This window comes from Vulpes lagopus, chromosome 15 (genome assembly GCF_018345385.1).
Source record: "Vulpes lagopus strain Blue_001 chromosome 15, ASM1834538v1, whole genome shotgun sequence".
Taxonomy (NCBI): domain Eukaryota; kingdom Metazoa; phylum Chordata; class Mammalia; order Carnivora; family Canidae; genus Vulpes; species Vulpes lagopus.
This window is the reverse complement of record NC_054838.1, coordinates 33681371-33697462: the sequence shown is the minus strand read 5'-3', so window position 1 is coordinate 33697462 and position 16092 is coordinate 33681371. Positions and strand designations below refer to the sequence as shown.

The following is a 16092-nucleotide window of genomic DNA, read 5'->3' as shown; positions in this document are numbered from 1 at the left end:
AGAAATTATTTTTTAAAAATTTATATTTGGGATGCCTGGGTGGCTCAGTTGGTTGAGTGTCTGCCTCTGGCTCAGGTCATTATCCCAGGGTCCTGGCGAGTTTGCTTCTCCCTCTTCTTCTGCCCCTCCCCACTTGTGCTCTCTCTCTCTCTTAAATAAATAAAATCTTTTAAAAAATAACATCTTCAATAAAAATTAATACACACACACTCATAAAAATGTATTGTTTGAATTAAAGTTTTGCCTAATTCATGATATATATGAGAAACAATTCAATCTCAAAGTTGCAGATAAAAATGAAGTATATGAAATTTAACTAAAACTATAAATATCTATGTTTTAAAGATATAGTTTAACTAGTATAAATAAATATAGTATATTTATTTATAAGATTCATTTCAATTTTGAATAAATTTAACTATTTTAGATTCATGAATATTCAAATATTGATTCCCATCCACATAAATGAAATATTATTATATTTCAAGTTAACTTCAAAATGTAAAAGATGTAATTGGAGAAAATGAAAAAAGAAAATATACAAAATACAAAGAAAGAGACAAATCATTTTTAAAAAAGAAGGAAGGAAAAGAAATTCTGGCAGTCAAAAATATATTTGAAATAAAAAGTTTACCACAGGGGCTCAAGAACTGATTTCATCTGACAGAAAAAAAAAAAAAAAAATGAAGTCTAATAAAGCACAGTGTTTACCAGTTGTTTCTTTAGTGATATTTCATATTATCAACATAAGTACCACAGTCTTAAGATATTTCAAAAGAATAACAAAATGTAAAAGCATTAATATAGTACTCAAATATAAAATTAGGAGATGATCTTTAAATGGGAAGGCAGAAAGGCACCAAAACCTTTTGGTTTAGATTTATTTTTGTTAAAATTCAACAAACATTTCTGGAATATCTGTTCTAGACACACAATTTAATTCAACAAATTCAGCTATACAGCAAACATTAAGAATTCAATGTGCCAAAAAAAAAAAAAAAAAAAGAATTCAATGTGCCAGACACTATGCCAGAAGGAAAAAAAGAGAAATAAAACCCAAATGATACCTTCAAAGAGCTCAAAATGTAAAAGAGGCTCAAAGTAATAAATAGAAACAAATATAATTTTAAAAATATGTGTAAGATTTAAGGGTAGCTCCTGGGTAAAGAGGATGTTGAGGGGAGAAAAACAGAAGGCCATATGCCAAGTGGGTGCTGTCTGACCTGGTTTTCAAGCAAGTAACCAATAGGAAGAGATGAAACCAAGCAGATAAAACAGCATGTGTCAAGTCTATGGTAACATGAAACAGCAGACTAGTGGGGGAAATGACAGTAGTCACCCGTACTACAGAATAAAACAATGGGAAATGAGGTTGGAGAGAGAAGTCCCTTCTATTAAATACCTTAAACTTTATCCTATAGTGGACAGAGTCACTACATGGATTTATTTTTTTTAAGATTGTGTTTATTTATTCATAGATACTACATGGATTTAAAGGTTTCAAGTAACACCAGATATTAGTTTTAGAGCAGTAACTTTATATTGAATATGAACTAAAGGTAGATGAGACAGAAAAGAAAGAAATCAATTAGCTCTAAAGCAGTAGCTGCTAGGAGATGGAGAAGACTAACTCAGGAGACAAAGATGGAACAAAATCAACGATCTAGTAGTAATCAGTTCCACTGCATCAATGTGCATTATGAAGTACACTTTCCTACAAATGTTGATATTGTGTGCTTCTGGAAAAAATGGAGACAATGTAATAATGATGCAAAGTCATTAGCCTGGAAAACTACGAAAGGGAAGGAAAAGAATACTGGTTTAGTTTTAGACCAATTTGAGATCCTATGAGCTATGCATGAGCTATTGATCAAACATCTGATATAGAAGCCAGAGCTCAAGAGAAAGCAAATCCGTGCTTACTATGTAGTAGTGATAAAGCCAAGGAACTCTAAAAGACTACCTAGAGAGAGGATATAAAAAAATAGGACAGAAAAGGTCATTAGCAGAAGAATAAAAAGTACCTGTATTTATAGAGGAAGCAGAGGAGGTCAACCAAAGACTGAGAGTAATCAGAAAGCCTGAAAGGATACCAGGAAGGAGAGGAAACCCCATCCTATTTGAATATGGAAGAATAAGATCATTACTTCCTCCCTCTTCAAAATCTTTAAAAAAATAATAATAAAAGAGCAAGATAAACAGGAAGAAAACCCCATCTTTGATGGGGGAGACATCTGAAACCACAGAACAGATGGGAAAGCTGCCAAAATGTAGATCCAACAGGGATTCAGAAATAAACAAAAAAAATACTCCCCAGCATTACAAACTCATCAAGACACATTTCTCCTAGGTGACACATTTCTCCTAGGAAGACACTAAAAGGCCAAAGCAAAAATCCATGTTTACAACAATTCAAGCAGGGCACACAAACTGGTGGAGAGTATAAAGTTATCAGTATAAAGTTATCACTCTAAAACTAACATCTGATGTTACTTGAAACCTTTCTTAAGTCAATGTTAGTGACTGTATCCCCTGCAGGATAAGTTCAAGCTATTTAAATATAATTCTCTGGGCCAGATTTGGTTCCAAGAAGCAGAGAAGCCCAAACAAACAAAAATCACACAGTTTCTCTGTGTGAGAAAGCAGTCTTTGTGTGGCAGGGGAAAAAAACGGACTTTATAGTGAACAGAACTACGGCAGCCTACAGGCTGGGGAAATGTAGTAATGAAAATAAGCTACACACACACACAACCCCAAATCATGAGGAAAAAGTCCAATGGGCTTTGCACACAACTCAAGAATTAAGTTTTGCATAAAAATACTCAATAAGCACTGCTTGTACTAGCTAAAAATTGAGACTAAATATCCATCAATCAAAAAGTGGATAAATTCTAATATTAGTCTTAAGAACGCATTATCATAACATGTCTGAAAGAAATGGAGTGGGCAGCCCAGGTGGCTCAGGGGTTTAGCACCACCTTCAGCCCAGGGGCTGATCCTGGAGACCTGGTCCCATGTCAGGCTCCCTGCATGGAGCCTGCTTCTCCCTCTGCCCGTGTCTCTGCCTCCTCCTCTCTTCTCTCTGTCTCTCGTGAATAAATGAAAAAAGAAAAGAAAAGAAAAAAGAAAAGAAAAGAAAAGAAAAGAAAAGAAAAGAAAAGAAAAGAAAAGAAAAGAAAAGAAAAGAAAAGAAAAGAGAAATGGAGTACATAAATGTAACCACATAGTTAAGACTCAAAAATACATTGTTGAACACAAAACGCAAGCTACAAGATGATACATATGTATGATGTCGTTTACATAAAATGTCATTAAAAGCAATAATATAATCATATGTAATAACAAAATATAGATGGGAACATTAAACACCAAATTCAGAGTAATAGTTATCTCTGGAGTTGGAAGGAGAGAAATGGCACCTGAGAGGGGTGCTAAGAGACTTCAAATGCAACTGTAATATCCCACTTATTTTCTAAAAATCTAAAATAACTATAGGAAAAATGCTAGGATTAATAGAACTAGATATTCATATATTACCCTCTGTAAGTTACCGTCAATGTTCGCCTTTGAAACTTAGCCACCACATTGTGAGGAATCACAAACAAGCCCCAGGTGGAGGGACCTCACATAAAAACCCACACGGAAGTATACCTGGGTGGCTCAGCGGTTGAGGGTGGGCCTTTGGCTCAGGGCATGATCCCAGAATTCCAGGATCGGGATGGAGTCCCACATGGGACTCCTTGCGGGGGGGGGCCATTTCTCCTCTGCCTGTGTCTCTGTGTCTCTCATGAATAAATAACCTTAAACACACACACACACACACGAAGAGGAATTAAGGTGGCCAACGTATAGCCAGTATCTCCCATCAGACATCTGTATGTGTGAGCCTTCTGAAGATTCCAGCTCCAGCATTTAAATCTTCTAGCTGAAGCCCCACACATCATGAAACGGAGATGTGCCTTCCTTGAGATCCAAATTCCTAATTTACCTCTGAGCACAAAAGGTTATTTCATGCCACTACCCTTTGGAATAACTTGTTACAAAGGCATAGTAACCAGAACATCAAATATTAGAATTGAAAAGAAAAATATTCCCAGTGCCTAGCATAAAATCTCAGTCCTAGTTGCTAAATCTTCAAAACTGCTAACCTTACTTCAGCTTAATAATGTATACAGCTTCTTACCTCCAAACTTCCAGAATGTGCTGCCCAATGTAAAGGGCTAAACTTGTGGAGAATGTCAACTTCATTAATGCTGACTCCTCGTTCTATTATATCTGAAAGCTGCTTTACATCTCCAGCTCGTACTGCATCATGAATGCTACCAAAATGCACCTTCTTCCGGGCACCTACTGAAAATCAAATTGCTTAATATATATTATAAATCTAAAAAAAAAAAAAAAAAAGACTAAAGCAATGATTCAAAAAAAAGCACAAAATCACTTTGGCTTTCCAAACAATTTACTACACGGATGTTTGTGATTAACATCTTAATGCCATTTAGCTCTAACACACAAAGAGCATAGAAGTTATCACTCCCATAGGTACAAGAAAAGCTGAACAAACTGAAAATCAACAACTTTTCTTGGACTTATCAAAGAACTAAGGTCTCAGGGCCAACTGCCTCCTTGAGTCTGGAAAGACATATAAATACAGAGAAACACAAACAAGTTCAGCTTACCTGAGCAAAAGCCACTGGAACCATAAATTTTGAAGCACTGAAATGATAATTTTGACACGTCTTTGGCAGGAAAAGGGGATAAGTTATAGTTCTGAACTACAACCCAGGGCATTCGCCATAACAAAGGCCTACTCTCCAGTGGTTTTACCAAAGCCTTATCTCACATAGGCTGATATATTCTATCAATATGATTTTTCTTATCCTTCTCATATGTACTACACTAAGAAAGGGTCACAATGTTTACTTCATACACTCCATACACTCCAGTGGTCTTATATTTTATAACGTTCAAACATGAAGACTACCTTGTGATTGTGAAATATTTTAATGTGCACTGTAAGCCAGAAGTAAAGCATGAAGAAACAGTTATTAGAGGAGAAAGGAGCATAAAGTTTAATCAAGACATTTCCTAAACAAAAAGGCACGATTCCTCACTTCAAATTGTTTTCAAAAGAACTCACCAACATTTCTGGTAGATAATCTACTCAATCTTGTACTACTACTCTCTCTCTCTATATATATATATATATACACACTACTATATATATATATATATATATATATATATATATATCCTTTCTCCACAACTCAAATGTTAATTTCTTTGAGGGTAGAATCATAGCTTATACCACCCCTTAATAAAATGCTACACATGTTACTCAAAAATCCTTTCTGAGCATCTATCATGTACCAGGCACTATGACAATATGATGGAAAATGGACATGGATTTAATACATTTTCTTTCTACCAGCACTTTAAAATCTATTTGGATAAAGCCGATAAGGTAATAAAACCAACAGTAATGCTCTAAGTATAGGTAAAATTAAGATGGTGGAGGAGTAAACATTTGAGTAAGACCTTTAAGAACAATAAAGATATATACACATGGGGAAGGGTGCAAGGAAGGTAGCAAAAATAACCAGGCCACTTAATAAGTTTAATGATTTTAATATCCTAGGCCAGACCTTGATTCTTCTCCTTTAACTTAGTACTATAAGATCTACAAATGATGTTCTACCCACTTTAATCCATTTTATACAGAGACACTATCCTGATCCCTTCATACCTCTACTCCACTGTTTCTGATTATCCACTGCTGGTCTAGAGAACAAAGTCCAAACTCTCAAAATGACAAGACATACCCTCCCATAACTTGACTCCATCTAATTTTATAGCCTTTTCTTTTTCACCACATCCCATCCCAATTCATTCATTCACCCACTCAACGTTAATTTGGTGTCTACCATAAAGATAAGAAGATGAAGATAACATGGTCTCTATCCAAACTCACAGAAAGATACAAACAAATTATAAAATAATGTGGTAGGAGCAATGACAGAAATATTCTTAAAAATTTATGAAAGCACAGAAGACTTCTAACATAGCCAGGAAGAAAACGGAGGAAGAAAGGATTTCTGGGGAAGGTAGTATCTAAAAATTAATCTTCAAGGGGAGGACTGGGTGGCAAAGTCTGTCAAACATCTGCCTTGGGCTCAGGTTGTGATCCTGGAGCCCCAGGATCCAGCCTCACCATAGTCTCCCTGCTCAGCGGGGAGTCGTCTTCCTTTATCCCTCCCTGGGTTTGTGCACGCTCTAGCTCTCTCCAATAAATAAAACCCTGGGTGGCTGAGCGGTTGAGCATCTGCCTTCAGCCCAGGGCGTGATGCTGGAGACCCAGAATCGAGTCCCACACAGGGCTCCCTGCATGGACCCTGCTTCTCCCTCTGCCTGTGTGTGTCTTTCTCTCTCTCTCTCTGTCTTTCATGAATAAATAAAATCTTAAAAAAAAAAAAAAAGAATTAAAGGCATCCTCGACAGCATGAACAGTAGGATGTAGTCAAGAAACCACAAAACAAAAAAAAAAAAAAAAAAAAAACAACCATCCTACTGCTGAAGGGGATGTAAAAAGGTGTCCAGCTTAGTTACCTGAGTGGTGTGGTGCCATTAAGATAGCAGACATCAAAGGACAGAGTGGACATATGGATACAAACTTTGCATGTGATGACTGAGATGCCAAAGGATCAGTTTCAGAAGGGAGCTGTATATATGAGTCCGCAACAGATCTCAGTGTTCGGTGTCTCTGTTTTTTCTGATACCCATCCTCAACCCATACTGAAGCCAACAGCACTCTACTCTTTATAGTAATTATCCCACTAGTTATTATTTGCTCAGCATTTCTCTTTCCTCCGAGAAGGTAAGGAATGTGCCTGTCTTCTTCAGTGATATATCCTCAAGATATAGCAAAGAGTAGGCACTCAAATATTTACTGGATGGTTGAGCACCGTAGATTTCAGTAGGATTTAAGACATAGTTTTTCATACCAGAAAAAAAGCATCAGGGGTGGCATTATCCGGGGGAGGGGGGGGGGTAAAGACAGCATTTAAGGAGGATGGAAGAAAACTCATCTAAGGGAGAGGCAATAGAGAGTAAGGAAGAAAACTAGGTTAAGTCTAAAGTCATCTCTACAGAGCCAAATGCTGCGGAGAAGCCAAGGGTCCCTAAGATTTAACAAACGTTTATGTCAATCTGGGCAAGAACTCTCAGGTATAGTGCAGGTAGAAAGAGAGGTAAGCTGAAGTGAGGGAGGATGAGAAACAGATGAACAGCTTTGGGACCCACTTAAAATTGGTCAACTAAAAAAAAAAAAAAAAAAAAAAAAAAAAGGTCAACTAAGGAAAATTAGGAGTAACAGCTGAGAAAGGAAACTGCCATAAAGGGCCAACGCTGATGTGGGTGAGGCGAGTGTCAGAGGCCAGGGCGAACGTAGAGTCTGACTCACATGGGGTTGCAGTCTCCCTAGAGAAGGTGGAGGGGCCTGAATCAGACACCCCAGGCATGGTGCGATCCCTCGGACTCCGGGGAGGAGTCGAGTCCAGGCCCCTGCTGCTTCGGCGGTCTTCACTTGCTGTCACCCACGAACCGCTGCAGCGGCTGCCTTCGTCGTCGCTAGGACCCGGGCCGCGGTCTTCCCGGGTTCTGTCCCAAGAGCCCCCGCAGCGGAAACCCTCGTCTTCACTTTCTCTATCCCAGAAGCCCCTGAGGCAGCGGCTGGCGTCTACGCTGCCGCTCACCCCGGAGGAGTCGCTGGCCGCGTAGCCGCGGTCTTCGCTTACTCCCTCCCAGGAATTGCTGAGGCTGTGGCCGCCATCGACGCTCCCTTCCTCCCAAGAGCCGCTGAGGCGGCGGCTGCAGTAGCCACTGCCTCTCTCCCCGGGGTCGCTGGGCTGAGAGCCCCGGACTTGTCTGACACCCTCCCAAGGGTCCCTGAAGCACCGGCCGCGGTCTCCTCGGACCGGTCCCTCACAATCACTAGTTGGACGGCTGCCCACTTCACTTAAATTCGGGTCGCTGCTGCTGAAGCCTCGGTCTCCCCGTAAGCTCTCCCAGGAACTGACGTGACGGCGGCCACCATCTCCCCTAACTCTCTCCCGAGAGACATGGCCCAGGTCTTCATTGACCCTTCTCGAGTCAGTGCGGGAGAAGCCGGCGTCTTCACTCAACCTTCCTGTAGAGCCCCTACAGCGGTGGCCGCCGTCGTCACAGATTCTTTCCCTGTCTTCGCCGGGACTCAAGTCCTGGTCTTCGCTAACTCTTTCCCTTAACTGGCCGCCACGTTGGCCGTGTCGGCCGTTTGTCTTCCACACGCGACAGCGAGGGAGGCGGCCGCCGTCCTCGATTGCTACTCCCCGCGAGTCGCTCTGGCGGCGGCCGCCGGAGGCTGGTACCCGCTCCTCCGAGTCGCTTTCCAGCGTCCCGATTCCAGCCAACTGCTGCAAGCGGCGCGGGAGCCGCGGCCTTGGAAACGGGTAAACTTCCGGCGTGCTGCGGTCATTTCCGGTTCCTCACGGCCTTGCGTCACTTCCGGCTTCTCCTCCACCTTTTCCAGGGCTTCGCCTCTGGAGAAATCGGCTGGTGGTACGGGCCGGCGCTCCTGAAGTTCGGCTCGGTCTCACTCCCGGCGTGCCGAGGCCCTGTCTCTCTAATGGCCTGGCATCCGTCGCGCCTTCCATGCCTCAGCGACGCAGGTGGAGGCTCCAGGACTGCGGTTTGTGTAGGTGACCTGTGTGGCGCGGGCCGGGCGGGGCCTTTCTTCGTCCTTGGCAGGCCGAGTGTAATTTTTCAGTGTTTGTTGGAACATTGGCGGAAATGTGTTCTGACCCTGTTACGCACAGGTATGGAGAAAGACCGAGGAAGTTAGCAGCTGCACCCGCTCTCATTATTGAATGCTTATTAGTGCCAGGCTCTTGGGTAATTGCTTGGTACTTAATTCTCACAATAATTTTATAAGGTAGGTGTTGTCCCTGGTTTGTAGGTGAGGCGATTCAAGGGGTCCGTAATTTGCTAAGACCAAACAGGTAAGTTGTGGGAGCCAGTATAAACACAGGTCAGTAGTCAAAAGACCGCTCCAAGGTTCCTTTTAGTGTAAAGTCTTCACTTTCAGTAGTTTGGCCCAAATCCTTTTCTGCAGCCGTATTGCTTAATATGTATTCATTCTTCCAGTCACTCTATTGAAAATACATTGGGGGGCGCTTGGCTGACTCAGTTGGTAGAGAATTGGTAGAGAATGCTACCGGTGATCTCAGGGTGGTGAGTTCCAGCCCCACGTTGGGCATGGAGCCTACTTAATAAATAAAAGAAAGAGACTACATGGTTCGGATTTAATTTAGCAGAGCAATTAGAATTATCTGCCCTCCAGGGATATCACCTACCTCGATTCCCCCTTTTACCCTGTTTTTTTCCCATCCTTATTACCTTGCCCCACGTCTTGTTTTTAAACACATTTGGGAAATTCCCCTGAAGTACAGTAAATTGGTTTTCTTTAACTTCCATAGCCTCTTGTAATATTAGCAGTATTAATAATCGTCATGTGGTGAGTTCATGAGTCTGACACTGTAATAAGCACTATGTATTAATTTTCTTACTTAATCCTTAACCTACCAGAACAGTATGACTCTTCCTTTTTACAGATAGAGAAACAAAGTACCAAAGTTAATTGCCTGAAGATTCACAGCTAGTAAGTATTAACTGAATTAGGTGTCCGATCTAATCTTTGATTTTGCCAGACATACTTCTCAAAGCCTTTGAATATACACAGCCTTTATTAGACTACTTATCACGTTATATTATAATTAGCTATTTAGCAGTCATGCCACCTCCCCAACTCTGAGCTTCTGGAAGGTAAGGATTGTATCATGATTCATCTTGGTGCTCCTGACATTCTGAATACTTAGTTCAAGGGGGAGGGCTTAGTAACTGTGGTTGTGGGTTAGCAGGTGGCTTGATGAGCAGTTGATTGGTGGATGAACTAATAAAATCATTAGTCATCTCAATCCCCTTATTTTTAGAAATAAGGCAGCTAAGGTGTTTTGTCTTGCCAGACATCTATTGAGTTATTATAAGGGCCAGTTTCTATGCTAAATGATTTGCAAAGAGTTTCAAACTTAATCTGTATTATTATTTCTGTTTTTACAGATGAAGAAACTGCTCACATTTGGCCAAGATCACATAAGTAGGAGGTGGGGAATTGGACGGCACTCTGACTGACTCCAAATTAATAGTTTGTAGCCAGTTACATAATAATGGTAAAAGGCTTCATTTGTTGCTGTGTTATATGGATAAACTCACTGAGGGTTAGTACACCCTTAAAGGATACACACATGCCAGGAAGGATCAAAAAAGAAAACTGAAACAGCAGAGAAGCAGAAAAAATAAAATCTCCCAAAATAAACTTGAGAGGGATTAAAAATAAAAGCAGATATTAATTAAATAAAATATAAAATTGATAATAACTGCTGTTTGAAAAGAACAATAGACACTTAGCAAATATAAAGAAGGAAAGAAAACAATAATGGAAACAAAGGAACATATTACAGATATGAGGGACTCCCAAAATTAGAAGTGAGTCTCAAGTAGCTTTATACTAATAATCTTGAAAATTTATTTGGACAATTTTCTAGGAAAATACAGATTTTCAAAAATTGGCTCTAGTTAGAAAACCTTAATAAACTGATAATCATGAAAGAATATCATGTATATCCTTGACCAAAGTCACCAGGAACAAAGCATAGAGAAGAATTGAGTATGTCCCAACTATGAAGGGAGCATAACCATAACAGAATCTAAACAAGGATAATGAAAATTTTTAAAAAAATCTCAGTCTCACTTATGAATACTCAGGTGAAAACCTAAGGAAATTATGAAGCCAGCAGTGCATTTAGAAAATAATGTCATAACCAAATTGGGTTAATCCCACCAATACAAGAATAGTCAACCTTAGTGAAAATTTTCTACATTAGTAGATAGAGAAAAACTATGATTTTAATTGTTACTGAAAAAGCACTTGAAAAATTAGGATTTATTACTGATTTTTTTAAGAAATACAATTCATAGGGCAGCCCGGGTGGCTCGGCGGTTTAGCGCTGCCTTCAGCCCAGGGCCTGATCCTGGAGACCCGGGATCGAGTCCCAGGTCAGGCTCCCTGCATGGAGCCTGCTTCTCCCTCGCCTGTGTTTCTGCCTCTCTCTCTGTGTTTCTCATGAGTAAATAAATAAAATCTTTAAAAAAGAAATACAATTTATATTAAGCAAGGAACAAAAGTTTAACTGGATGAAGGTATCAACCAGAAATAAAACACTTAATGTCATGATCCAGGCTATCTCCTTCATTCATACAATTCAACATTGTTCTGAGAATTTTGAGTCCAGTGTAATAATAATCAAAATAACTAAGGTATGAAATTAGGAAGAAATTAAGATAAATGATATTATCTACCTGGAAAATCAGTAAGACGATATTGTCAGGAAGATGGTAAGCTCAGCAACATACAGAAGATTTTTTTATAAACGATATAAACAAAAATAAACTAGATATAATCAACTTTTAAATGTAAAGAACTCATTCACATTAGCAACAATGGTGAAATCTAGAAATCTATCAAGAAATAAGCAAAGTTTATATTAAAAAATCATAAAACGAAAAAATAAAAAAATCATAAAACATCATTTATGGGTGTTACAGAAGATCAGAACTAAGTGAAAAGATACACTGTGTCCCTACATGAGTAGGCTCAGCATTGTAAAGATTCTACTCAGATTATAAATTTGTTGCCTTTTAAGTACAAATTCTAACAATTTTTAGTGGAAATCAAGATTTTCTTTTTATCTGGAAAAATGTAAGTTTAAGATTAACCAAAATGTTTTTTTAAAAAGAATGAGAATTTACCCAAATACACATCAGAACTACAAAGCAGTGCTGAAATAGAACTGGACAAATAGTGGAGCAAACTAAAGTTCAGAAATAACCCCATGTATACATTTATTACAGAGATGGCATTTCAAATAGAGAAATATAGGCTCTTCATTTTCATATGCAAAAATTTCAGAAGAATTAAAGATATTAATAAAGTGCTAAAAGAAAATACAGAAATTTGTTTTTATACATCTTAGGAAGGCCTTCCAAAGCAATACAAACCCCAAAGACTAGAGAGAAACAAACATTTAAAAGGCTACAAGAGGGGGTAGCCCAGGTGGCGCAGCGGTTTAGCGCCTCCTGCAGCCCAGGGCTTGATCCTGGAGACCCTGGATCGAGTCCCACGTCAGGCTCTCTGCATGGAGCCTGCTTCTCCCTCTGCCTGTGTCTCTGCCTCTCTCTCTCTCTCTGTCTCTATGAATAAATGAATAAAATCTTTAAAAAATGCTACAAGATAATAGTACCATGAAATTGAGACCAGCAGTAGACAATGTTTATTATCAAGTCGGAAAAAGAGTAACTCTAGAAAAGCTAATTAGCAAGAAGAGTGATTAAAAATACCAAAAGCAAGAACACCGGAAACTAATGAATGTTCCATGTCAACTACAAGTTGAGGAGAAAAAAAGCAAATTAACAAAATTTACTCAAACATTGAAAACAAATGCTCTGCACATCACTATGATAAAAACTAAAAGTGGATAATGAGTGTTGGGAGAAGTCTGAAGCTCCAGGTGGTAAGAGATTAAATTGCTGTGATCCATAAAGGACAATTTGGCAGTATCTGTCAAAATTCTAAATATACATTACCCTTGAGTTGGGAACTATCCAGCTGTAAAATCTTACAAATAACTTGTTCTCTTGGAGTATGATAGTCCTTGAAACACATTATGGTTGTACATAGACAACCCATCAGTGAAAATTGCTAAATTATGCTACATTTCTATGAAATATTACCCAGTTGTAAAAATGAAGATCAACATCATTAATCAACATGGAAAAAAGAGTTAAATAAAAAAAGGCGAAACATGCGATCTCATTTAGTATTTTAAAATTTGTGAAAATTTTTCAAAGGATCTATAGAAGATTAACTCAGTGGTTATAGAACAAGAAAGATGTGAAAGGAGACTGATTTAAGTTTTACAAAAATTCTTCATAGGTAAAAATACAAAAGCATAAGAAAACATACTGTTATATAAGAAAAAGAAAGTACTTTTAAGGGAATGTATGGGTCAGGAAAGATTAAGAAGCTGGTTTTGGCAAGGAGTCACTGGTAACAGGAGTTAAGATGTAAAAACCCAGAATGCACAGGATTTCGAGGTAAGTGAGGGACTGATTGAAGGAAATGTCTTAAGTGAAGCATTCCCGAACACACTAAAGTGGGCATCTCACCATTACAGAAGTGGAATTCTTTTTAAGTAGGAAGCATATGGTTCCACCTCTCCGTTTTTCCAAAGAGGGTTCTGCTTAATCCTCCATAAATCAGCTTTTTGCCTTCAGTTCCAAAGGAGGGAGCAGGGCCAACCCCAGGCCAAAAGTTAAATTAAATGCATTTTGGTAACCATTTTCCTTCTGCCTAAATACTCTCTTGCAAGCATTCTTGCTCTCTCTTTGGTGTGCACCACCAAACTTTCATCCCATAGGTGCTTTTTGGCTTTTTTCTTGCTCTTTCCCACCTGCATGGCATAGTGACCCCATATAGGATTGGGAGAAAACCCTACTTCTACAGAAGTTCAGGCCTTTCTTATAGCCTGACTTTCAATTTCTACCTCCAGATAACCTCTTTAGTCTGCTAAAACTCTCCATTTGCAGGTATGGTTAGATGCCTTGTATTTGTAAACCACTTGGAGCATTTAATAGTTGCTAAATAGGTTGTAAAGAAAGTTGACGGGGAAAACAAAACTATAATCTAGAATTACCTATTTTAGGTTGTTAATTGAAAAACTTCTAATATTATATAAATAGGTTTTTTGGCCAAAGCTTATTTATTTTTAGCTAAATAAGATTACTTTGTAGTATTTTCCAGAACAGAAAAGTTAAAACTAGGTTTGAAATAAGCAAGTTATATTAGAATCAACATCATGGAGGATTATGAACAATGAATTTTGTAGGTTTTAAAAAAAATGCTTTTATTCTTACAAACTTCATCTATTACTTCAAAAGACGATATTCCATCTTACCTGAGGCTTCCTTTGGCTTTCCTTGCTATACTTTCCATTGTAGATTACTTACAAGTTTTAGTTCCCAGTAATATGTATTGACTATTAATTTAACATCTTTTGGGGTTACAATTCAGTGTTGCTGCTTCCTAGATCAGTTATCAGATCTATTTATTTAAATCAACTGGTTTAATTCCGATATAATTGACATTATTTAGATGTATAACTATGGAGCTTCTTAAATAGTGGAGGTGTCTGAATGAGAATCTACTAAATGAGACCCTCCAAGGAAAGTCTGTTCTTCATACTCACGGATTCTAATGAAGTAAAATTTGGAGGCCACACATCTGAATCACTACCCAATATCCAGCTTTCTACTCAATAAAACTAGGAATCGGATTTTTCAATTCCAGCCGTAAGTACCTGTGATCATCTCAGAGAAAGTATTGTCCCTCTGCCACTCCAAAGCTAATTCCTTTTGTGCTGTTATCTCTTTCCAACTCTGAAACTGGCCTATCCATCATCTGTCTTTCTCATTTTTTAATATACATGTTAAACGTCTTTGTCTCATTCTAACTACAATTAAATCTCCAGTTAAATTTCATGAAGAATAGCTCTTACAGCTTTGTCACCTCTCACCCACACAACCCATTGCAATTGGTGTTAGCACCCACATTCACCTGTTCTTCAGTCGATTGTTAGGGGATATTTCTCAATAGTTCCATATTTTTTACTTGGTTTATACTGCCCATTGTTTTTTTTTTTTAACCATTCCTGTTTTTTACCACCAATAGTGCTTCTTTCTCACCTTCCTACCTAGGAGTCTAAATGTTTGCCCCTCAATGACCTGTCCTTGATCCTCTTCCGTGATATGGATACTCTTGGTACACTGCTAGGTTTGAATGTCACCTTTCTTTTGTTAGATACTTTTAAGCATTTGATAAAAGTTATCCCAAAAGACACAACAGAAAATTTTGCTTACATTTTTGGATTCAGATCCCAGCATTTCTTCCATGAGTGTTCATGTATATTCGTAAGTTCAGCTATCACATAATGTGTTTTTACCTTTGGGGGAGGGAGGAGTTATTTACTTATTTAATTATTCATTCATTCGAGACACAGAGGGAGAAGCAGGCTCCATGCAGGGAGCCCGATGTGGGACTTGATCCCGGGAGCCCAGGATCATGCCCTGAGCGGAAGGCAGAGGCTTAACCACTGAGCCACCCAGGCATCTTCTATTTTTACCTCTCAAATCCAGTGGGCACCTACCAGTTTTTCTTACTGTCAAATAGCATTTGACAATCTTTTAAAATTTTTATTCACTTGATTCTTCAATAAAAAAAGATAACAGATAGCATTTGTTTCAAATCTCTGGTGGCTCCCATGCTCACCAGTGCAATATGGACTTTTAAGCGTGACCAAGAATATAATCTTCTATGCAAGGTTGTGGGTTTTAGCTATATAAAAATTTTTTGCATTTTTGAAAAAACATGTGTTTTCAGATGTTTATGTTTGTTGTCCATTCTCCATAGCCAGCCTTCCCACCAATGTGGACTCCACTTCTAGTTATCCACCAAGACCAAAATACCACCCCCTCTATAAAGTCTTCTATATATAACCCGCTTCCAGGTAGTTAGGTTTACCTACTTAGGGTTTGTTTTTTTTAATTGCAGAAACAGTACAAATAAAGCAAAGCCAGGTCTGCAACTTTCTGAGTTGTTTAGTCTACACTGGGGATACCATCTACTATGTAGGATTATCTAATAAATACCAAAGAAAATACATATTAAAAATTTGCCAGTGCCTACAACATAGTAAATACTTCACTGACTTTTATTTTTTTATATGCCCATCTCCTCCAAAAGATAGCAGAAAATAATCTTGCATCTCAGAGTTCCTGGCTTATAGCAGGTGCCATGTTCACATTTTAAAGGACAGTAATGAACAAAGACATAAAAAGAAGTCACATTCTAAAGCCATTCAAGAAATAAAGAGATACAAACTGGAA

At 38.6% G+C, this 16092-nt stretch overlaps 1 protein-coding gene across 1 annotated transcript in view; it reads right to left on the bottom strand.

The window, feature by feature from the left end:
* The window catches only part of ANKRD42 (ankyrin repeat domain 42), a gene marked incomplete at its 5' end in the record, with an annotated part of 69923 nt that extends 61410 nt beyond the window's left edge, over positions 1–8513 (bottom strand). The window contains 2 exons of the mRNA XM_041729913.1: positions 4184–4347; positions 7460–8513. Of these exons, the coding sequence (XP_041585847.1) occupies positions 4184–4347; positions 7460–8513 (1218 nt within the window). The remainder of the gene's footprint in view (positions 1–4183; positions 4348–7459) is intronic.
* Positions 8514–16092: the final 7579 nt, after the last annotated feature.